General features: G+C 36.2%; 1 protein-coding gene across 3 annotated transcripts; it reads right to left on the bottom strand.

Moving 5' to 3' along the window:
• Nucleotides 1-168: 168 nt before the first annotated feature.
• Nucleotides 169-24,234, bottom strand: LOC104349926 (uncharacterized). 3 transcript variants are annotated; one of them, XM_086466906.1, is made up of 13 exons: nucleotides 24,190-24,234; nucleotides 23,481-23,677; nucleotides 23,200-23,276; nucleotides 13,260-13,335; nucleotides 9,435-9,566; nucleotides 8,473-8,596; nucleotides 6,147-6,207; nucleotides 5,997-6,043; nucleotides 5,492-5,567; nucleotides 4,441-4,542; nucleotides 2,972-3,895; nucleotides 2,035-2,145; nucleotides 169-875 (listed from the first exon to the last, which is right to left on the bottom strand). In XM_086466906.1, the coding sequence occupies exons 3-13, from the start codon at nucleotides 23,226-23,228 to the stop codon at nucleotides 563-565; spliced, it is 1,995 nt and encodes a 664-aa protein (XP_086323032.1). In that variant the 5' UTR covers nucleotides 23,229-23,276; nucleotides 23,481-23,677; nucleotides 24,190-24,234; the 3' UTR covers nucleotides 169-562. The 3 variants fall into 3 exon arrangements, with proteins under 3 accessions (XP_086323032.1, XP_086323034.1, XP_086323035.1); XM_086466908.1 differs by lacking the exon at nucleotides 23,481-23,677; XM_086466909.1 differs by lacking the exons at nucleotides 13,260-13,335; nucleotides 23,200-23,276; nucleotides 23,481-23,677; nucleotides 24,190-24,234 and adding an exon at nucleotides 10,209-10,344.
• Between the last annotated feature and the right edge of the window lie 43 nt (nucleotides 24,235-24,277).

The raw sequence follows: 24,277 nt of genomic DNA, 5'->3' as shown, positions 1-24,277 counted from the left end.
AAAGTGCAACTAGGTCAGTTCAGTTGATGGTACAGAAAATTTGGAATTAAACTGCAATGCTGCAGAGATTGCTAGCAATAATTCAAACTGCTATTTTCAAATTAAAGGATGAGGTGGACATAACTTTGCTTCATTCATTTCTTAGCATTTTTTCTATAATCTCAATGGTAGTCTACCTGATAGTGCGGTATTTTATTATGACTTTTGCATCCAGAAATTACATATATTTTAAGGAAATGTAAAACAAAAGAGACAATTACAATCACTCAGAAAGTTGTTTGTTTTAAGGTACAAGGTTCCAATTTCACTAAAAGGAAGGACTACTTTAATTCCATGTGCACTGAGACCTTATCTCCAACTACACTTAACAAATACACCCTAATAAATTTAAAGAACCAAACATCAGTAGAACCTAATCTTACAACAGAGACCAGTTCTCTACTACCAAAATTTGCATCTTCCTAATTTGTAAAAAAAAAATTTAAAAAAACAAAAAAAAATTGGTCCACATACAAAGTAAATTGGGTAAAAGTAAGTCTAAATGAGTGAACATCCTTTTTATTCAGTTCCAGTTGTAGCAGTCTCTTGGAGGTAAATCATAATGTGTTCTCTCTTCCTCTTCAGGTCCATAATCTAATGGCAGACCATAATTGTAATCAACTGTTACAACTGGTAATCTTTTGCTTTGTTCCATTTCTCTGGTAGTTTCACCTTGAAAAGGTTTTCCTTCATAGTCTATTGAACTATCTTCTTGGTGTAAAGACGAAGATGGATGCATTGTTCGTGAAGAATATGGTACAAATCTGTTTTTTCCTCTATTAAATTCATCTGAGGAATGCATTCTCCTCTTGTCTTCAAGACAATTTGGTCGATTACTGTAAGAAGAACAAATATGAACAGTGAAATCCTTCGAAATAAAAGTTGATTTATTGTTGGTGGCCACCATTAGAAATTAAACTTGCGTAACCCTGAAAGAACAATTCAGACCCTCATTCTTGTTTTTACCCCTTAAAATTAAAAAGCCTTTCTACTGGATGTTGCAAAATTGTTTGTATTAATTTTTCAATTCTAGTAATTAAAATTACAGCTCTTTATAGTAAGTCTGCTAGAAGATGTTTTGTTTCAAGTGCTGTTTCTAATTAAAATTCCCTGTTTACTGAGGGTTTCTTTACCTAGGGGCCTTTTTGTTCCTAAGCCATGTTTTCATTTTTGTGAACAATATGTAATAGTAGCTCTCTAGTACATAGTCTCAACAGGCAATAATATACTTTGGATTTATAGTTCCAAATATTTTAATTATTAATTCCTCTGCAATAGAAAAAACGCTCTCCTACAAAATACATATGGAAGGATCTAAAAGTGCATATACGATATATATACTTTTTTGTTTAGATTCTCTTTACTCTGAAGTACCTTACTTCGTAAAATAAGTGGTGTACAAAGCCAATTTAAAACAACCTTCGTAATTTTAAAAACTTCTCCCTCACTGAACCATAGATTAATTTAGATCAGAAAGGATCTCTAGAAGTACCTAGGGGCACCTTCTCAAAGTAGGTCTAATTAGATGAATTTGGGCAGGGGCCATGTCCAGCTGAGTTCTGAGTATCTCAAAGGATGGGGATTTCACAGCTGCTCTGGGCCACCCGTTTCAGTGTCTGACCATCCCTCACAGTAAAACTCATTAGCTTGCTGTAGACAGCAGTTAAGAGTTCAATATAGCATGTGTATTTTGCTTTTTCGCTTACTGACAATAGCTTTTCATATTTTGTAGTACGTTGGCTTGAACTCTGCTTGTCATGTCAGGGATTCTCAAATCATTTCATAATCACACTTATGCTCAATATAGATGGACCACAAATTAGTCACATTATTTGCTCAGTGTTCAGATTCAATGGTTTGAACTTTTGCATTTAAGCAAAAATATTAACATCAATTTTTACACTGTGTGGTTAATTTGTATTTTTTAGCTGGGAAACTGGGGGAGTAACAATATAAAGGTAAGTCAGAAAAGAACGTATGAAATCTGATTTTTACCTGTAACTTCTGTTAAAGTCATCATTATCAGACCCATAATCTCTGTGAAGTGAAGGAGATGAGGAGAAATGAGGTTCTGGTACATTTTCACGGGAAGAAAAAGATTGACTTCTGCAAACAACGAAAAGAATCACATGTTAAGAAGAGTACCAATGGTTGTAAGCTTTTGAAAAAGTGTTTATCAAATGAAATAAAAATCTTTTTATTTTTAATTAAAATTTACTTAAAATTTTAATGAAAACTATCCTAATTGTGTTAATTTAACACCTCAAATGGTATGCTTCATTGTAATGATATCCTCTGTTTCAGCTGTACAATGGAAGAAATTAAATCAAACTTTACTAGTGCAACAAATACCTGAAATGTTCTGAAATATTAAAAATATTTTGAAATATTATGTCAGAATCCAATAGGTTTACTAAGAAGTGATCTATGTATTTGGGAGAACATGATGCAAGTTCAGAAGCAAAGGGATTTCTAATAAATTATTAACTCATGGAATAAACAAATGCAAGTCAAACTTCCTTGTAGTGTTACTGTTTATCTCTGTTTGGCTGAGGGCATAAATAAAATTTCATACCCATTTCTGTCTTGAGAATTGCTTTTTAAATGTAAGTTTCTATACAAAACAAAGTGGGACAAAGAGTTTTCTTTCAAGCTGACTCTAAAAAGGTAAAGGAAATACGTAAGCTTTAAAGAAGCATAACCTTCTAATTTAGGAAACATTGGGTTTCAAAGCTGCAGCACTCCAGCTTACATCAAACCCTTCCTTAAGTCAACCCCCAATTAACTGATCATTTATATATGATTTTAAAAGGATGATTGATTTCAAATTAATTTAATTCATAAAAATAATTAATTTGCCAGTTAATTTAAGAGTGCTGAGGTTTACACTTTTATTCTCTAATTCTGGTCTTACAGCTCAAGGATGCTTTACCTGTCTGAACACCATTCACGTGGTAAGTCATCATGACCTGGATGATCATGAAAAGGTCTTGGCCTTTGTCCACGCCCTTTATTAATGTAATCAAAATCCTTTAACTGAGTCTCTTCCTGTAAGTCATCATAAGGCTGATGGTCATGAAAAGGTCTGTGCCTTTGCCCAGGACCTTTATTATCATAATCTTTTAGTTGCACCTCTGTTTGTAAGTCATTGCGAGGCTGGTGATTGTTGAAAGGTCTCAACCTCTGCCCACGACCCCTACTAACAAACTCAAAATCTCCCGATTGCATCTGTGACTCTAAGTCATCATGAGACTGATAGCCATGGAAAGATCTTAGTCTCTGGCCAGGACCTTTGCTGACACAATCTAACTCTTTTAACTGCATCTGAGTCTGAAATTCATCATGAGATTGGGGGTCATGGAAGGGTCTTCGTCTCTGGCCACGGTCCCTGCTACCAAACTCAAAATCCTTTGGCTGCCTATCTTCCTGCAAGTCATTATGAGATGTATGGTCAGGAAAAGATCTCTGCCTTTGTCCACGGCCTCTGTTAAATTCAATGTCCCTCGATGGTCTCTCTGCCTGTAAATCGTCATGAAATTGGTGTCCGTGAAAAGGTCTCAACCTTTGTCCAGGTCCCTTGTTACTGAAGTCTAGGTCCTTCAGCTGCATGTCTTCTTGATAATCATCATAAAACTGGTGATCAGGAAAGGGTCTTCGCCTCTGTCCTGGTCCCCTACTGTAGTCCCAATTTCTCATCTGCATTGGTGTTCTTAAATCATCCTGAGTCTGATGGTCATGAAACGGTCTTCGTCTTTGTCCAGGTCCCTTATTAATGAAATCAAAATCTCTCAGCTGTATCTGTCCTTGCATATCATTGTGAGAGTGGTCATCATACATTCTTAATCTCTTCCCAGACCTGCAAAGAAGTTTTTGTCTTAACTAGAACATCATACTACAAGTGCTACAAGTCATTAACGAAAACAAGTTTTTTTAACAATTTAAGAATTGACGTGAAAGACATTGCAAACATATAAGTATCAAAGCTACTACGAATCCAAACTGTAAGCAAGATTATAAAATTTTCAATGTCATAGTAGAAGCTGTGACAAACATTCAATTGTAATTCTATAGCGCTTGCTAAACAGGCAAAAACAGTGATTCCAAATTAATTGCAGATTACTGTAGAATAATAAAGAAGGACAAGCAAAGGAAAATTCTAAATATTTCCAAGTGAACTAATTACTTATGGACTTCTAATAATACACACTTAATTTCTTTCCCTTATCTTTTCACCTTTTCATCAAATTCTGTATATATATTCTGCACGAGTAGGCTATATTCATAAAATTTCTTTTAAATTAGAGCATCTATAGTATTTTCAATAAGAAACAATTATCTTCCCCCCCCCCCCCCGCCCCCGTGGTTTTATTTGTCTTTTAATTCCATGTTTCAGCCTATTACCCCTGAAAATCTTCATTTGGGAACCGCTCTACAGGTCCTTCCATTGCATGTGGTGGAGGAATAATATCTTCATCTGAATCCCATACATCCATTCCAAGGTTACTAAGAAGAATAAAAACATCTCACATAAGCTTCCTTTTTAAAAACATATTATTGAGAGGGGAAAAAACTAAAAACCACATAAAATTGTTCAGTTCAGAATAACAGAAATTTTTGTATGTTAAGTTAAATTTACAGACATACAGCAAATTTTAATCTTGTAAGTTTATTTGGGGAAGGGCTGCAGGGAAAGTAATGAGAACCTAAACATCATAAGCTCGGACCGGTGTCCTAAAGGATGTGAGACAAGCACCATACTTACTCAAAAATCTGACACAGGACTAACTTAATCATGCAGAGTATAAAACAACAATAGCAGTAAACCAAAGGACATTCAATTAAACTAAAAAGACACAAATCAGTTGCGCATTAATTTTAAAATCAATTTACTACTACAGGGTATCATTGGCACAAATAACTTGGAAGATCTAAAGGTTAGCTATTCTTAGGTGAATATGATAAGCATAAAATCCTTATACACGAGGGATACAACTAATATGAACAAGAGGAGCTGAGAAAAATCTTCCACTTTCCCATACTTTTTTATTCCTAAAACTGTTCTACTTTCTTTTTTTTAAAATATCTGGTCCTACCATGCCAACAACAGCAGGTAAACTATAGAGCTTATAAAGATCTCTTTGCAGCGGCTCCTTTCAGCTTATAAAGAGAGAATACAGACTCAATACTCTTGTCACAGTATGATAAAACCACACTGATGTTTAATAGTAGTTGTTAGATTAAAAAAATCTTTTGAACCATATAAATTCAAAAGATGAACGAAGTACACTGCACTTCATGTTATTCATATCAAAAGTCTTACAATGTTATGTGTAGTTGCATATTAAAGGTTTAAGAGGGAGTTAATTTTGGCTTATGACTGGAAGTGAACTTTTAAAAATACCAGCAGACATACTGGAAAATCTTAAGCATACAACTAAAAGCTTTTCTCTACCTTCTCATTGGTTGTGTTCTGAGATCTGTGAGATACACGAGACCATCCATGCGATGACCTCTAGCATCACCAAAAGCTACAGAGAAAAAAAGATACAAGTCTAATGAAATGTGCTCAGACTGAGCCCTAAAAATGTGACAGGCAAGTTTCTGTTCACCATGAAATGCTGAATTTGAAACAATTCTAACTTGATATTAAATACTTCAGCAAGCTGGCATCATTGCAGCATTTTTTTTAAAAACAATTGAAACTAGTGGTAGCAACCCATGACTGAAAACCCTTCAAAGCAAAAGGAAGAAAAAAGATTTTAAGTAGCCAAAACACCTTCCTACTATGCTGTCAAGTTGCTAATGCTCAAGTCTTGCCTGGAATAGAATCAACAGTCAGATAAAACCTTCTATGGAAGCCAGCACATGAAGTAACTCTAAACTAGTATTTGTGAATACAATTGTAGTAATTGTGAATTACAACACAACATGTGCCTTAGTTCAAACTGTATAAATACCTTGGATTGCTGCCTCTGGATCCCAGCCTTCAACATCTATAAGATATCTGAAGAAAAATATAATTATATTATTGTCCCAAAAGGATTACAGATTAATATAAGGATGCTATCTTTTGTGAACAATGATTTCTCTTTTTATACAACCCTTACCTACATATAAGGTAGCCAGTTCTATTAATTCCATTAGTACAGTGAACGCCAATGAGTTTCTCTATCAAAAAGGAAAACACAGTCTTTAATAGTTCAGAAAGTGAAATTAGTAAAAAATTAGTGCAAGACAAAAAAAAAGCTGTACTTTTCTAGCACAGTAATGATAAATAATGCTTGCTATTTACAAAATTATACTGTCACGCCTCTAAAAGAACAGACACATCCAGACTTTGACCTCTTCATGCTGGATCTGTAACAGCAGTTAGCCCACTACTTCCAAACCTGTAAAGACTGAGATTAACTCTACAGAACGTAGGGAAAAAAGAGTGATGACAGGTAAAGCCGCTGGCCTCAGCCACAACTGCAGTAACAGAAGAAAAGAATAAAATACAGTTTTGAAAGCAAATCTAAACAAGCAAATGTAAAAATTGAGGAACTTAACTTACAGATTCTTGTAAAACTTACAAAAAGGAGAAAATCCACATAATGCCCCGAGTGTCAGCTAAGGGCTAAGAAGCATAATTATTTACTATTACTAGGATGTTTCAAATGAAGTATTTCCAACAGAAATAGGGAAACACTAATATGGTCATGAAAGGCACTGATAAAACCTCATCCAGACTATCCCATACAATTCTACTTACCATTATTTAATGGGAAAAAAAAAAAAAATTGAAATATATATAGAAAGGGCTACTATGATGATCACAAAAGAAGCTTGTGAGAAGGGACTTAGGAAGCTTGTCTTATTTAGACTGTAAAACCAAATCTGAAATAGCAAATGTAACAGGGATGGAGAACAAAGTTGGCATTAGAATAAATGTATATTAACTGATTGAGAGTTTTAGGCCAGATTTTAGAAGAAAAACTTTAATCATCAGAAGAACAAAGTTGTGGCAGAGACAAAGAACTGACAGACAGTCTTTGAAATGGGACTTTGATAAGTTTTTGAATGAGATAAAATATAAATGTTTGCCACAGAACAGGACAGTAGTATTGCCATATAAGTCTATTATAAGTTGGTGTCCTAACAATTCAGACCCTAAAAAACCCCCAACTTCTCAAGAATTATTTGTAAGAAGAATCCTGAGAAATTTTAGGGGTAATCTAAAATGGAGAGCAAGTTACAATGAGTAAGTTAATATAAAAATAAAAGTTCTCCAAACTCCAAAGTTACATAAGCCCCACCAAAACAGTCTTAACTAGCTGGAACTGCAGGTCTTCATCCAGTAACAAATTAGGAATTGATTCTCTCAATTCTGAGAATCAGAAATAATTAGATTAAAATACAGACTGTTCTCTGTCACATGAAAAATCACTAGATCAAAATGAGAAGAAAATTAGTAATTTCCAAGTAATTTCCCTAAGCCAAAAATGAGCAAAGGAAGAACTTCCTGAGAAAGGACAAAGGCTTCTTCTTATACCTTTTAGTTTTCCCAGCACTTCTAATGCAGGCTCTCATACCTGAGACTTAGGCCAGAGCTCTTTCACAAGACAGAGTTGACCATCCACAGCAAAACCACAGTTATGCTCTTCAGCAAAAACTATGCACTTGGGCAGTTAATATCTCTACTATCTCACGGAAAATCCAAAGTAACCACAGCAAATAGCATGAAAAAGCTTGAAAGAATAGTTCTCCAATATTGGATAGACAAACAGTTAAAATCTGCCTACAAAAAATCACTAGCAAAAACAGAGAGAAGGTAAAAGCCGCAAACAGGCCGTGGCAAAATACACACAAATTTATTTACGCAAAAAGCGCCTTATGCTATCTCAGCAAGAACTGTACTATAGCATAAACACTAAAAAAGCAGCAGAGCTACACTGTGGAAACACTGACACTGTCTGTAATACGATTTTTAAGAACTGCCAGGATATGAGGGCAATAATGGACTTGTAAATCAAAAAACTGCTACATCAGACTAAATGGACTCCAATTGCTCACAGGTACCAGTGCCTAGTGCCATCAGAGAAACCCTGTGCTATTTAGAACATCCATAAAGGGCTGGCAGCTACAACACTAAGCTGATGGTAGACAACTTGGGTCAGACAGTTGTTGCAGTTACTTTGACACATAACACAAATATATGTATACTACTATTAGGAAGGGCATTTAAGTTAACAGTCACTTTTGAAAAAGATATGTTTTGAATACAAAGAAGATATGTAGTGGTTCACATAAGGTATCTTACTATGATAATCAAGTGGAAAGTGCTACAGAAAGGCAGAGATCCCTGCTGTCGTAAATATCTACTGAAATTAGTAAATGACACAATTAGCACTGAAATAAATTTTTTGGTTTTTTACAGCATATGCTGATATTTACCATTTCCTGCATTTTCCCATAGGAATTTTCTGACCCATTTTTTGAACTGCAGGATAGTAGCATTATCGGGGACTTCAAGTCCAACAGTATAAAGCTTCTTATACTGCACACTTTTAGGTAAATCCTAGCAACAAGAAGAAAAAAAAGAAGTAAAAATTATTGAAGTCTTGCATCAGTGAAAGACCCTAAGCAGTATCTAACACAATGCCAATGTAAAATGGTAGTTCAAATCTCAAGTAGAAAATGAAAACAATCTTCACACAATTCTATATACACTCTCAGAAATTACCATTTACACTTCCACTTTAAAGACCACTTTTTTCCCACCTTTAAAGAACAGCTTCTACAGAAAACTTATTTATCTCTGCTAATAAGGCAGCAATTAACTAAAGACAGCAGATTCTTGTAACTCCATTCTAACCCATTTTACAATTAGCACTATTTGTCCCTCCCACCCACAATGATTTATAGACTCACATATTCACCACCTTAGTGCTTACAGCCCATGTACATTGAAAGATAACATTTTGTTATAACACTGCTATTTGTTCTCCTTTTCAATAGGAGGCTGATTAATCACAATTGTTTGGACCATACTGGTAAAAAATCTGAAATTGATAAAGTATAAAAACATACTCTTTCTTAGTGCATTCCACTGAAGATCAGTAATAAAAGACTCTAGGAATAAATGAGAATGTCTTCAGGACACAGATGGTAAATCTTCTGCATCTTTTCTGCAGTGCCTCGCACTTCAGCCTTTATCCATTACCCACATAAATAAGCCACTATTGGGAGGAAGAGTTATTTCCTCTGTGAAACTAGAAACATCTAGTTTCTACTGGAGACAGAAAATAAGTCTAGATGGCTCACTTGTCTATTCAAATTCAAGGTAAGTAAATGTGTAAATACTTTAAAACAAAGGTGGCAGTCACTTTCTTACTTTGTTATCATGCTTATATTACCTTAACTTCATAGTATCGTGTGGTATATGTTAAATCAATAATTAATCCAAGCTCCACATTTAGGGCTTTCATTGCAGCAATTAAGTCTTTTGGTGTAAACTTCTGGGTTGGGGTAAGCCTCTGGTTAATTGCCTACAATGAAAATGGGAAAGAAAGATTTTCTTTTTAAGTTCTAATACCAAGACATTTGTAATATTCAGCTGTTTAATTAGGACTAGGAAACATCAGTATTCAAAAGGGAATGTTTACAGCATCAGAACCATATCCATGTATTATAGGGATAAAGGAACCAAACAAAAAGAAAGCAAGAATTTGTTGTGTATTCTTATTCATATGAAAATGCAAGAAAATATGTGAGAATTTCCACTTGTAGAATGTTAACAAACATTATTAAAATAAGCACTAATTTGATAGACACAAAAATCCTGCAAAATGCAGCATGTATATACTGATTCTAAAGTAACTAAACATCATCAAAAGCAAAACACCACTTTCCCCCCAAACATACTTTGTCCTGCACAGTAACACAAAATTAACAGTCTGTTTCACATAAAACATTAGAAGTTGTGATACAAGAGTTCATTTCTTCTAAAGGTTTTAACTTTCTCCCCGCAAATGTTGTACAAACATTTTCATCCCTGTATCTATTGGCAGAGGGTACTTGCATGCCCTTTAGCACTGGAAAACATTAAAGACTATAAGAAATCTGCATGTTGGTGGGTAATGAATAATTAATTTCATTTGACAGAAACAGTGGGAAAAATGTTTACTCACCCTATTGTAGCTGTGTTTTTTGAAATGTGTTCTTCATTCTAGGTATGAAAATGCCACATATACGCAAGACTGGATTTTCTCTGAATAGTGCGCTTGTCCATTGCGGGAGCCTTTTGACACAGGCTCAGCCACAACCAATAAAGACAGGGGCAAAAGATGCAGCAGCCTCAACCAGTTCCTTTGTCAACAAGAAATTCAAGCAGACTGGACTCAGAACTAATGGAAAGGAAGGCAGCCACAGACCACATACCTCTTAGAACCACAGATGCTATAAGGTAACTAACCATTCCTTCTTTTGACTGTACAGATTATAATCTAAGATGCTACCAAGCACTTATCTCGAGCCTGGAAACAGAGACAGGAAACCAAATTAAAGAATAAACAGCAGGACAGCCCTGTAAAAGCTGGTATGTGATTAGGAAGCTTGAGTTAAAGAGAAGGGTAGAAAGCACATAGAAGTATTCAGTCCTATGTATTTCAGATACTGCTGCACTGCTGAAAAAACAGTGGAGGTTGTTGAGGTTCAAACAAAATGGACACGAGCCAGTTATCTTACTGTTATTCAGCAGTGACTAGAAGTCTGAAACTGAACTTACTAACTTTGAGGTGACAACAGCGAATCTGCAAAATGTCTATCGTAGAATGTTAAAGAATTTTTCCTTTTACTATGTGAAGTCACAGAACCACAGAATGTTAGGGGTTGGAAGGGACCTCGAAAGAGTATCTAGTCCAACTCCTCTGCCAAAGCAGGACCACCTAGAGTAGTCACACAAACTGAGGTTGAATACAATTTTCAAAAACAAAGTATCTCTAAACATATTGCTTGACTGAGTAAACTGTTACATGTGTTATGAAAGACAATGTTTTGAAAGGCTATTTGGAATTTTCTGAAAAACTGATGAGTATTGAGTAGTTTAGGTGTTTAATTTGGCTTTGAGAATATGAGACTTTGTATCAATTCTAAAAATCCTTCTAATGACATGGGAAAGAACGTGCCCACTCCTTACTATATTACAATGTTACCATTAGCATTACAATGATAATCTGAAAGGAACATCAGAAAATCCTTCCGAGTAAACCCATGATCTTAAAGCCTTTACTAGCAGCACATCCTCTGCTAAAACAGTAACTCTTCAGTCATGAAATACTGAAAATATGTTTTATCCTTTAGGTTGAAATCACCAATCATCAATTTCCTAATAGGTAGCAAAGAAGGAAACTGCTGTATATTTAAGAGGTCTGTTCTACCAGTTTAATAATAGGACTTCTGACAGACTATGACCAATCAGGTCTTCAGCATTTCTGGACAGATTTACTGACCTCCACCATCTTTGCAAAGACATCACAGTTTAGCCAGTTATGCATTTTATGTGTGTTCTGCCACACACTCCACAAGCTTCAAGCGCAGTCTCTGGCAGACTTGTGATTTCTGTATCTTGCACAGTTGAGACTGAACAAACTGAAGGGACAGAATTATTACAGGTTTTGCTTTCTCGGGTACCAGACTTTGTATCTGGCAATGTTCAAAGACAGCTTCACAGAACAGGGATCTACACCCCAGCGAGATCAATAAGACTGGAAGTGAGCAACACACTGACGTAGAGTGCCTACTTGTGATATATGGCTATAAACGTACCCTGATAATGTCTGCCCTTTTTATGATCTCTGGTGGAGCTCCTTCCAGACTATCACAGGAGCTACAGGGGAAGAGTAAAGTTAGCAATGAAGTATCTTCCTCTGAAATCTGGAGTGACAGGGACCTGGAAATATACACACTGAACAAATCCTGCCTAGAACAGCGCATCTATGCAAAAAAATTGATGCTGGATCAAGTGGAATTACAGGAGCTGACAATGAAAAAAATCCTCTCTCAAATACCCCAATAGCAAATAAGCTAATTATAAATGTACTGGATTTTATATTCACTGCTAGATCTGTTCATTGGTGGTCTTGATAGTTGTACAATCCATCAGTACCATGGAAAACATGACCAATGTCAAGTATGAGATCCTTGGTGTCAAAGGAACCAAACCATCATACCAAAGCTGTAAAAGCAGCTGCAGGAAGCAAACCTTGCAAGCATTCCACTTCAGTTATTGCTGATAAAAGTGAACTGAATGGTGACTGAAAACATAATGGGCACTAATATACCCAAAGAACCAAATTTTTTGTGTATGAATACTAGAGTGCAATCTGAAGACAACAGCTTAGGCAGAATATTTACTCTTAACTGCTATGGTTATGTCTAGCAACTGAACTTTAAAAGAACTTAGAAACTTATTTCCTGTGTATCTGAAGCAAGGACTTGTGTTAATTTATACAGAAGGGCAAATCCACTCTCTTTGCCCTAATTTGCTCTATGCCTCAATCCACCAAAGAACTGAGGAGTGTGAAAAAGACAGCCTCCAAGTTCTGTTTTGTCACAAAGAACTGAAAGATCTGACTCAGTGTATTTAATAGATTAAGATGGCACTCCCTGTTAGTAATAATCTAAAGTAAGTACTAACACACTAACAAAAGTAATCTATGAAGACTCCTTTTTTAAATATACTGCATTCCTTCAGATCACTGAAGCTTTTTGCTTATGAAATTGGTAATCTGAATCTATACTTTTACAAGTATGCAGCGGCTGGCATCCTTTAATGAGAGCCCGATGCCCATAAAATTATATTTTGGCCTACATTGCCTAGATTGTCACTCATATGCTAACCCCTTCCATATGATTTTCTCACAACAGTCATGAAAAGACGTTAAAGATGATAATGAATTTAGGCCACTTAGTAGTAATCAAATGAATTGTGCTGATTGATTAGAGATTTTATGATTTTATAAAGATAAACAAAAAGAGTAACACAAAATCTGAATTTTAAAAGAAAGACAAAACCATAGAATATTATGCAAAAAAAGCCACTAAGAGATGACTGGAAGGGCTACATCTGAATAATTTTTTTTTTTTTAAAGTTTCTGAAATTTGCATGAATATTCACGCTATTCTTCATTACTTTTGCATGGTATCTAATAGAGCCAATCTGAGCTACCTTTCATACATACCCCTTTTAAAGGTACTTTGAATGCAATAAATCTAGTTCCTGGTATAGGCTGTCCAACCGGTGTCAAACTCCGCCATCTGTAATGAAACAAATATTTATTTTTAAATATTTTCAAATGACATAATTCAACAGAAAACACCTGCAGCTTCACATAAAACTTTTTTTAAAAAAAGAAAATAAATTTATTTCTTCTTAGGATTAAAATTTTGGTAAAACAAAGCACATAAAAATTATAACAGTTATTTCAAACTATGTGAAGTATCCTACAAATATCAGGCAAATCTGGTGCCATGTTTCACGTAGTTTGAATGTAATAGTTATTTCAAACTTCTCCAAGCAGAAAGATAAGTAACTTTCTTTTCTATGATGGGCCATACAGCTACTAGCATAATAGGTTAAGATTTAGATTTTGAAACCACAGAAACAGAGAGTTGCCTAAAAGATGCTAGAAGAATATCAACAGAATATTGCTACAGCACTGATCAGGGCAGAAGCTTATTTAGCACAGTGCACGGCTCAAAGAAAGACATTTCTATTTTTTGCAAGTCTAAAGTCAGGAGCCGTAATAAAATGAATCTTTATTCTCCATAAAGAACCACTGCAAAGAAAATACTTCTTAGAGATAATGTGCACAATTGCTGTCATCACACAGTAGAATTATGTCTCCAAATCTGCAACTATTCCATTAAGTGGTTTCAAAGTATCTTCAGGACATTTTCATTTCAGTCTTTTACCTTCATTCTTCAACTTCCAAAAAATTCCCCCCCCTCAAAATGGTACGACAGCACTTATAAACAAGTAGCACCTATTACAGTGGGTGGAAATTTTTCAACTTGACAGAATCAAACACCTTAAAAAAGTTATCATATGCCTGCATCAATCATTTAAGTGACAATGAAATGCAAAGTTTACTTTCATTAAAAATACAAATCTTCTAGATTTTGCAAATGTGTTTACTTTGTAATATGCATCTTCTTCAAAGAAACACTCTTGACTGCACTTTCTCTTGGTACTTGAAAAATACAGAGAATATTCCATCACACCAAAACTTTGCAAAAATTGCATACTAGTATGAAGATTTGTTACAGCACTCAAAATACTAGTAATTCCAAAACCCACAAATAACTGGTATTCATAAATTCTACATTGTACTGAAAAAACTCTTGATTTGTCACATTTCAGGGATATCAGTTTTTTTAAAAAGTATGAAAAGCTTTATCTGAAGAGGCAAATGAGTTAATCAGCAGATCAATTTTACCTTCAAAGAGGTAACTTACTAAATTTAGGACTTTTCATTCTTCTCATGTGAGGACAAACTACCTCTATGACCTCAGAAGATGCAGCTGGATGACTTAAAATTTATCTACATAGCCTTTTTGCATTTTCAACTAGCATCTCAACTATTAAAACACAAAGCATTTTCATAATATTCTTTAACACTGGTGCTCATTCACTTACAATTTTCTGAATTAATGTTTAAATTAATCTCCCTTTAAAGAGAGCATCCAACAGCTTCTAGATTCCTTTCTGATTTCCATAAAACCACATAATTTATGAAATAAACTGAATACTCTAGTTTAAAACATTCTAACCACTGAGTATTTTGCTTTTGTTCACAATTCCCATATGGGACCATTACAAAAGCTAGATGTTGGCTGGCAAAACTCTCAATTAAATATCCGTAATAATACTTATCCTAGTATATAGATAATGACATTACCATTCATAGATGCTTGGAAATAACAAAGGAAACACTTAATACCACAGTGACCGGAAGCATAATTGATAATAACAAATCATTTAACAATCTACTACATCAATGTCTTTAGCACTAACTTATCTTTTTTGTCTTCATCATAAGCTAAAGAACAGATTGAGGCTGACAACGAGGACACAGAGATGCTTAGTTTAATGGGTAAGAAATGAAATAAAGGAATAATAATTCATCATTGGGAAGGCTGTTGCAAACAGCTGTCATGTTGCAGACAGACATAAGGTGAGAAGGTGTAAAGGCAAGCCAGATATCATGGAGAGGTGTGTGCAGTAAAACCTTTTGCTAAATTCTAAATTATGGCAGGAACTTTGTACCTCATAATTGCAACGAAGGAACAAAAACGGTCTCCTACTTCATATATTCCCTCACCTTAGGATAGTTGCACGCAGTGGGAAAAAAAAGAGCATGTTCTCAATCACTGTAGTTTGAAAGGCATTGCTCAAAAAATTACATATCATGTATTATAGAAGAAAAGTGTTCTAGTTTGAGAAGTCTTCCTAAGTCAATTTTCAAGCCTGTAAACTTTGGAGCCTGGTAATTGTACTGTATGGTAAAATATGAAAACAAAAATCTGAGACTATGTTCTATTATTCTTGTTTAAGATAGGTAAATTGTATATGAATCAAGATCACAAACAGTGTAAATGGACTGAAAATATTACCGAAGCTAACAAAAACCACAACATAATGAAATACCTCAGTTGCAAGAAGTGTTCCATTAAAAAAAAAAGCAACAAACCAAACAATCTATAGAAAAACTGTGAAATCCACCCTGTGCACAGTATAATTTTATCTCATTCACTTCATCTTAGCAAGGTACTAAATGCTGTGAACCTTACTTAGATGTATATTTAATCTGTACTACAGTTAAAATTAATGACAAAGTCAGGTTTAATACCAGGTCCTGCCTCTTGCTAATTTTAATAACTCTGGAAATCGCATGTCTTTATTTAAAACAAGGAAATACTCTTCCTGTTTTTGCACTTAAATTTCCAAATAGAATTAGAAAATGGGCTGTATCTAGAGATATAGAAACTAGTGCAGCAAATGCTGTCACAGAGATAAACCAAACAAGAATACAGTATTTTTTCTTCAATCTAGTTCAATTACTCTTTGGTGTTACCTCTGCCAATAAAATCTACAAAATGCTTTATAAAAGTAGGATTTAATCTGACAGCCAGCCATATTCACATACACATGTTCAGAAACATTTTGAAGGAAGGCAGAAGTAAAAAACCCCAACCACAAAAGATCAATTACCTTATGCAGTAAGACAATTTAAAAGATGCCATAAATTAGAAATTCAGATCTTTTATAACCTGCTTTCTCTTGGAAAACTATGAGTGGAAATCTATGATGATTATCATAAATATGAACAATTAGGAGCCAATAAGAAATGATCCAAAAAAGGCTTAAAAATCTTATTTTCTTTAATTAGCAATGTAAAAAAGGCTTTGTAAAAGTTCTGAACTTTTTTTCAGATTAAGGGATTGACAGAACAATGCATCAGGATTACACAGTTTGTTGTCAGACCTTAATAAGCTTGGGGGTTTATTCTCCTGTATTTAAAGCCGTTTAAATCCTCCCAGAAAAAAAATAATCTGCAAAATCAGCAAGAAACTCAAAAGCTGCTGACAGCTCTATGGCATAAAATGAGCAGAAGGCACTCTTCATCAAAAAATATAGAGGATATGTGTTCCATCCATATCTTTAAAATATTTTAAAAGGAAATTTCAGCATACTGCTGCAGAACTAAAAATTATCTCAAATTAAAACCAGCAGATTGAAATTAAGCAAAAATTGGCTAAGGAAATAAATTTAAATTTGTTCTGTTGTCAGCAAAGGAACATGGTTAGGAATTATAGGTGACAGGGACTAAAGAAAGTAAAATTCTTACAGAAGAAGTCTAGATAAAGGCAGAAATTCCCAAAGACAAGTGAGCCGTGGGTGATCACATAAACAGGAGTTACACGAGCAAAGACATAAATAAGCATTTTAACAAGTATGAATGAGAATTGTGACATGTGATTTGTGTCCTGCTTGAATGTAAGCAGAAGGAAAAAAGCCAGGAGTCAAACGTGTTATCACAAGACTTGGCACCATTATCATTTCTGTACCAATGACCAAAAGGTAATAAGAGGCTTGAGTGAAAAACAAGCTGGACATGAAGTAGCTGAAAAGACATCAGGAAAAGTTTCCTGAAAGAGGCAGTGATATCCTACTGAGATGCAGACATTAAATCTGTTTCTATGCCTAGAAATAAACCTAGGCATTTACATCACAAAGGTAATGGGTCTGGCCTAGAATCGATGTCATTCACATTAGAAAGATGTGATAAGAATCTAAAATGGAATCATGTAAATTCAGAGAAACACTGCAGCATCCCAACACAAGTAATAGTCAGAAGACAACATATCCAGGAAGAAACTGAAGAAACTGTACAAAACACTATGGTTGTCAAATTGCAGAATATCTAGGTCAGCATAAATTAAAGCAAACTATCATCTTAAAATCTGTGATATTTCTGGTCCTTTCACAAAACAAACCTCCTTCAGAATCTCAAGAAGTGTGTAAAAAGAACTGCAAATCAAACTCCTAAGTTTGCATCAAAATAGCTATGACAGGCTTTTATGGGCCAAATATGGTAATTATTTTTTTTCTGAACTCTGAACTATCCAAAGGCACAAAACCCACAGAATTTGCATGTCCAAATAGAAAAGTAATTAAGAGAGAACATGTTGCACACACATGATACATTTTCAATTACAGCTTTATTTTTCTAAGTTTTCAAACAGGTAAACAATCCACTGACCACATGTAGATCCAGACCTGAAAGTCAACAAAACATAAATTAACCAATTATTTAACTATTTAGCTTTCGCAGTTCCCACTTCCTATCATGTTTTGTCTTCATCCCCAACTACCATCATTTATCTCTAAACATAGGCAGAATTTTGCCTGGCATTCTAAAGAACCAAATCACTTCTTGATTGAGAAAAAGTATTACAATCAAACTAAAAAAAATATTCTCCTTTCCCTTTGGAATTTCTGTGATGCTTGAATGGCTTCCAGTTAAATAAATACAATTATTACTGATACTACAGACTCTAGTTATCTAATCTGTTAGAGGTTTTAAAGTCTAGCTTACATGAAAACATATTACCCTGCTTATCAATTTTAATTTAAATGAAAAGCAAGCATGTTTTATTGTCTTTTTATTTAATCTAAAAATTTCAGAGATATTCAGTAAAACAACAGAGAAGAAACTAGCTTTTGCACACTATTAAAAGTTCACAAGATATGTCATCTAGATTAACCCAAGAACCTAGCAGCACTGTGCTCTGTAACAGCAGCAACCAGTGAAATGGCCTCTGTTTGAGGACAACAGAAAATACCCAACAGCAACAAGAACTTAGAAAAACACTTTTAAAAAACAGTCAGCTCCAAGTCCAATGAACTGATGGTCATCAATAGGGCCTGCACAGCAGCCTCCAGCTTCAAATGCGACAACAGAAGACATTACAGAAATGCCCATGAAAAAAAACAACCTTGCAGTAAATTTGAGTAAGGCAAAATTTAGTATGCATTCTGAAGCCTCTTTAGTTAAGCTCAAAGGTATGTTGAACACCAAAACAATAATCCAAGCAAAGAACATAATAATAACTATATGTTGCTATTAAAACCCCACAAACTAAATGTGATAGCAAAGATGTTTGTGTACGTTTTTAAACATACAAAACTACATATCAAAGAATTGCAAAACACAGCACAGATTGTAAATACCTGTAATATCTTAATTATTCTACACAATTTTGAAACCTAGTTAAGAAAACTTTATTCGTTTGGTATGAGCATAATTTGAAAGTAAATCTTAATATGAATCGGTTCTAAAACTTAGAAAATTATACTGGAAATTATAGCTACTATATCTCCTTAACAGAAATGTTAAACTAAAGTACGACAAAACTGCATGTTCCACACCTGGCTCCACTAAAAGTTTTAACTGAAGCAGATAAAATATGCAGCTGCATGTAATTCACACTCAAACATTTAAATAGATGGATATCTTAGTATTTGCTTTCTTCTGTAATTTGTTAAAAGAAAAATAGTATGTTTCACATAAAAATATTATGTACATTTTTAATGGCAAGCTAGCCAAGAATGCTACTAAATAATTCATAGGGACAATACAATGGAGCCACAGAATTGGAAATAACTCGAAAGTTTCAGGTCTTTAGTTTGTCAGATGTCACTGACAGTTATACAAAAATATAAAGCACAGCAAACTGTCAACAGATGTCCTCCAAGTTCTTCACAGCAAACAGTAAGAACTTGTTGGATTTCTGAAGCCTAAACCCACTTTAGATCACCTATAAAACTTATGTCTACATCTGTATATGCTAAAAAAGTGAATAAAAATCTCTATACTGTAATACTTCTATAGAGTAATTATGGTATTTTTAGCAGGAAAAAAACCCTTAAGTATAAAAGGAAGCAAGCTCTCTTATCTTACATTTCCAAGTGTATAACATTCAGTTCAGCAATAATGTGTTCCAGTATTCCAGAGTAAGAGAAACTAGCACTGAGCTCAAGGCCTCAATTCAGAATGATTTTCACCTAATAGTTAAAAATTAGTGTTAGTAAAACCAGTGTAAATAGGTATCCGTTACTCAAAAGCTACAGTGGGTAGAGAAGTAAGTTTAGAGATCAGTATCTGAAGCTATGCTTAATTCAGTGTTTCCACAATTCTGAAGCCCCTCATGAGCATCTATGATTATGAAGCAGTTATGACTTTAGAATTTACCTGGGAAAGTGAATTCCAAAACACTCAGAAAGGATAATTATTGTAACTATAGAGAAACTCAAGTCTGAAATGCTGTCAGCTGTAGCAAGATCATTTAGAAGATACCACTTGGAACCTCTTCTCCTTTTTTTGGCTACTGATACTGCATGATAAACATACTTTATTTTCCAAGTGGCTTCCATACGTCTGTAGACACCAGATTCAATACTATTCTGTTGAAATACTATTCTGAAGAAAAGTTGGACATACAAAGAGCATGACATACTGTCAAGACAGAACGCATACTGAACAGGTCAAAAGAATATAGCTCTAATCCCCTGTTACTACATAGATTTCTCACTTTGCTTTTCTTCAGCCCCTGTAAGTGGGATGTAAATAAGTCATAGCTTGTAAAAAAATAGTGTGGATGTAAAGCATGGCAGAAAAGTTTCCTTACCATCTCAATAAGTTAACTGCATAGCTTTGTACTTCTTGTGGTGTATCATAATACAAGATATGGGCCTTCAACACTTAGAGCAATGTTATCATTACTCAGGTACTACATGAAGTAATTTCTCTCCATCCCACATTTTTAAATGCAAACATTTCATGTCTGAAGGTACGAAGCACTTTTACTTTACAAATAAATTCTCACCTTACGCTAACCCTTCCCTCCCATCCACCCCTGAATATCCATGATCAGTTATGCCATAGAGTTTAACATTCTTAAGTTAAAATGCCGATGCTTTTAAGTCTGTACAGGAACAATTCAGTTAAACAAGTACGTTTATGGTGCCTAGGCAGAAATAATTAAGCTTTGATAAATAATTTTATCTTTAATAAAAAGATCCCACTCCTGTTATTGTTTTATACCACTTAAGCGAAACATGCAAGAAGGGAACATTTCTGCAGATGCTTTTCAGAACGGAATCGGAGTTTATGAAATTATACCCATGGTATGATTTTGGATGCTGAAGCACAAACATGCTTAAATCTGCAGAAACATCACAGAATTTTACGACTGTTTGATATGCGACTTGAACTCCTTTTACTGGCTGGTTCTCCACTAAAACATCACAGTATACAACCACTGAAGGACAATACCATTTCAGACACTGTGAAGAACCAGAACTTGACTCCATGGTGGAAATGGCAGTGGAAGGGGTTGCTTGAATCCCTCTCTTATACTGATGTCTCACTTCATTACAAAATTACTTCTCCAGCACTATTTTCTAGGGTTGAGACTGCCATGGATGCTGTACACCTCAGCTCTGCTCCAAGACATTACTAGGAAAAGGGAGAACTGCTTTTGGCTATGAAGGAAAAAAATTGCTATTCCTTGTTTAATTGCACTATTGCTAGCTACTTATAACTTAACTGAAACCTCAAAATTATGGTATTGCTTTAATCAGCATAATGGAATTTGGATTAAAACTGTTAAGAACTGTATAAAGAATTGAGGCAGTAACTGAAAGACAATTTAAAAAATGTCTTTATGTAGCATGACATTCTTTGGTTTATCTACTACAGTGTTTCTCTTCCAGCATCATTAAAACCAAAACAGTTACTGCCAGATTTATTGCTATTATAATACTGTGATATGATTGAGGTTTTACTTCCATAGTATGCTACCATCTGGACTAGTCCTTATGCTATAGTGTACCACAATCTCACTTCTGCCAACAACTGCTTCTGGTGCCAGTAAATTGCATGTGCAGGATTACCTAGGTTAAAATTAGTTTTCCTTAAGTCCTCTTCCAATGCTTCCTGCTATTTTTTCCTGGTGTACTAAACTCCTTCACAGTAAAGAACTACAACATGCTGTGATAGCACAAGGATGACATCAATATACTGCTGCATGAGATTGGGAGACTGACAATTCCTTAAACTGCTTTACTGCCAAAACCACAATACTGTGGATGTCTAGCCCGATCTGTTGATAGTATAAAAAAGTAAGTATCTGGAGAAGCGAAAAGCACTTCGGTACCATGAGCTTGGTCAGATGGTACCACTAACTTTATAACCAATTACCCCACAGTAGATGATTCTCTCCTTGAAAGATACACAGGTATTAGTTTCCAATCACAGAAGCCAAAAGTACAGTCCACTGCTTCTTCCATACTCAAGAGACAAAAGGCATGTAGCCTGAAAGCTGCTCCAATTCAAATGCAAGGCAGAGAAAAAAAGGGAGAAATGAGCACCCGATTCTCAAAGTTTTAGTAATAATTTCAAAGTATGGAGAAAACAAGGAGGACAGTTATTCTTTCAGGCTTTCTACATTACTGCTCGAAAACGTAACCCACTTTAGCTCAATTTTGTCCCTTTTAACTGAAATTTCACAGAAGCTTTCAGAGAAAGACACACTTAAACACTTTTTCTTAAATTTTATTATAATTTTAATCCCTGAGTTTGTCAGCTATGAAAAAATCTTCAAATTTTCTTGAAGATATTTTAAAAATTTTATTCATCTTTTGTTTCTCTTTATTGCTTTTAGGCCAATGTATTTTGCAGGAAAACATGCTTTTTGTGTTTTCGTGCTCCTCCTAAGAACGTTCTTAATAAACTTAATTAACACTTCCCCTGAAACCAGGATAATGTTAACCTTTCCTCAAATAATGGACTGCAAAAACTCAAATAATGTAAACTTGCAAAAAAATGCAAGTTACTGTCCCATTCAGTGTGCCTTTGTATCTCAGCACACCCTCCTGTGCAGTACATTTGTACTGATGTGAGCGGTAACACACAGGTTAAACTTCTAAACTTGGACTTCCTGGTTTTTGTTTGTTGGTTTTTTTTTTTTTTTTCCCCAGTAGAACTAGAGAATAGAACTGTATCTGTTTGAAATGAGATCATTCAGTGGTCCCCATATGCACTCCCAGTCAAGTCACTGGAAAGCCTGTATAGTGCATTTGGGGGTTTTTATTAATACTTTTGCTGACAAAATATTTTTGTTGTCCTTGTTAAAATCAAAAACGCAGAACGTTTCCGGACTGGAATCCATAAAAATATTCCTTGACCACACGCATGCAACCACCTGCTCCCATCTTATCAGCTCTTCCTCCACTCCTGGTGGCAAACTGCTGAGTAGTCAGAAGATGGAGTACTCTCTCATTTCCCCAGTAAGTGTACACCTGGGGGTAAGAAGGTTAGGAAGAAGGGACTCCACTTGGCTGATGAAGAAGTGTTCACAGACAGGCTGGAGCATTATACTCACCTCGGGGGTGAAGGGCTGGGTTGCTCCTGTATTGGAGAAGATACCTACCTTACCTGGCTCTAGGTGGTGAAGATGCTTGTGGTAAGAAAGCGCCTGGGGCAGTCAGCGCCCCTTCTCTGTGGGCAGGACTATGCCCACTCCTGCCTCTTGCTCAGTGTGAGGGATACTTACCCATCGGGGATAGTATTCTTCTTTACCATGCTGAAAGCAGGAACAGGCAGAGCAGGAGACAGCGGTGAAAGTGGGCACTGCAGCAAAGGAGAGAGAACCGCGCAGTTAACACGGTGCTAATCTCTTTCTCCATCAGTGGGCCTTTTCACAGGGCTGACTCTCAAGTAAAATAAACCAAGCTGTCAGCTGGGGCTTGAAGCCATCCTGAACAAGTTCTGCAGCTTGCAAGCTAGCGTATTTTCTCCACTGCTACAGTACAACAGGGAAAGACAACAACTCACCTCTCCTCTCCAGGAGATCAAAAGAAACAAGAGAGGAGAGGCAGCAGGTTTCTCTGTAACTCTAGCAGCAGCACTGCAAGGATGAAGGTCTTCCTGGCAGTCCCTTCCGCCCCTCTCCTGTGGCTCGGAGCAGTCTGTTCTGCCCTTGTGCTCCCACAGCTAGAACTCTTGTCTCAACGAGAAGAAGCTCCAGGCAGCTGCAAGAGGCGAGGCCGGCACCTCAGCAAGGGAAGGACCATCACCTGCCCCACTCTAACCTAGACGGGTCCGATCCCGCTAGATCCTGGGCACCGTCAGCGCCCGCCGATCTCAGCGGGACCAGGGCAGGGAGGAGAGGGGCAAGGGGAGCTCCCCCACTCCGCGGAAGGCCCATGTCCGCCACTCCAGAGAAGACGCTTGAGGCGGGCGTGAGGCTTCTTTCTCAAAGCCGCATGTCCCCGCGAACGCAGGGAGCCCCGGGCAGGACCGCCTCCGAGGCCGGCTCCGGGCGCTCTCTTAGCGGGAAGCAGCTGAGCGCGGGGGAGGAAAAAAAAAAGAGAGCGGGGCGGGTGGGGGAGGGCGGGTGGGGGGAAGGTCGCGGCCCGACCGCGGGGGGCCGGGCAGTCGGCTGTCGGAGAGGGGATGGGCTGCAGCAGGAGTCGGTAACAGGGAAGGGCCCGGGCGCCAGCGAGGCGGCGCGGGGAGGACCGGGGCTGCGGGCGGCCCGTACCCTGACAGGATTTCCCTTGCAGAGGAAGGTTGGTGCGAGACAGAACGTTCCCGAAACGGCCCCGACTGCGGCTGCGCGGCAGCCGGCC

The sequence above is a fragment of the Leptosomus discolor genome, chromosome 6 (assembly GCF_034619465.1).
Source record: "Leptosomus discolor isolate bLepDis1 chromosome 6, bLepDis1.hap2, whole genome shotgun sequence".
Classification (NCBI taxonomy): domain Eukaryota; kingdom Metazoa; phylum Chordata; class Aves; order Leptosomiformes; family Leptosomidae; genus Leptosomus; species Leptosomus discolor.
Note: the sequence above shows the minus strand (reverse complement) of the source record. Positions and strands in the feature narration are given on the sequence as shown.

Bases quoted from the DNA above. Each gene is read 5' to 3' on its own strand.
- LOC104349926 (XM_086466906.1), bottom strand. From the start codon at position 23,228: ATGGTAAAGAAGAATACTATCCCCGATGG. The intron at 6,044-6,146 runs GTAAGGGTTGTA...ATTTTTCTTCAG, and splicing joins ACTGGCTACCTTATATGTAG to ATATCTTATAGATGTTGAAG. The intron at 2,146-2,971 runs GTAAAGCATCCT...CGTTGTTTGCAG, and splicing joins CGTGAATGGTGTTCAGACAG to AAGTCAATCTTTTTCTTCCC.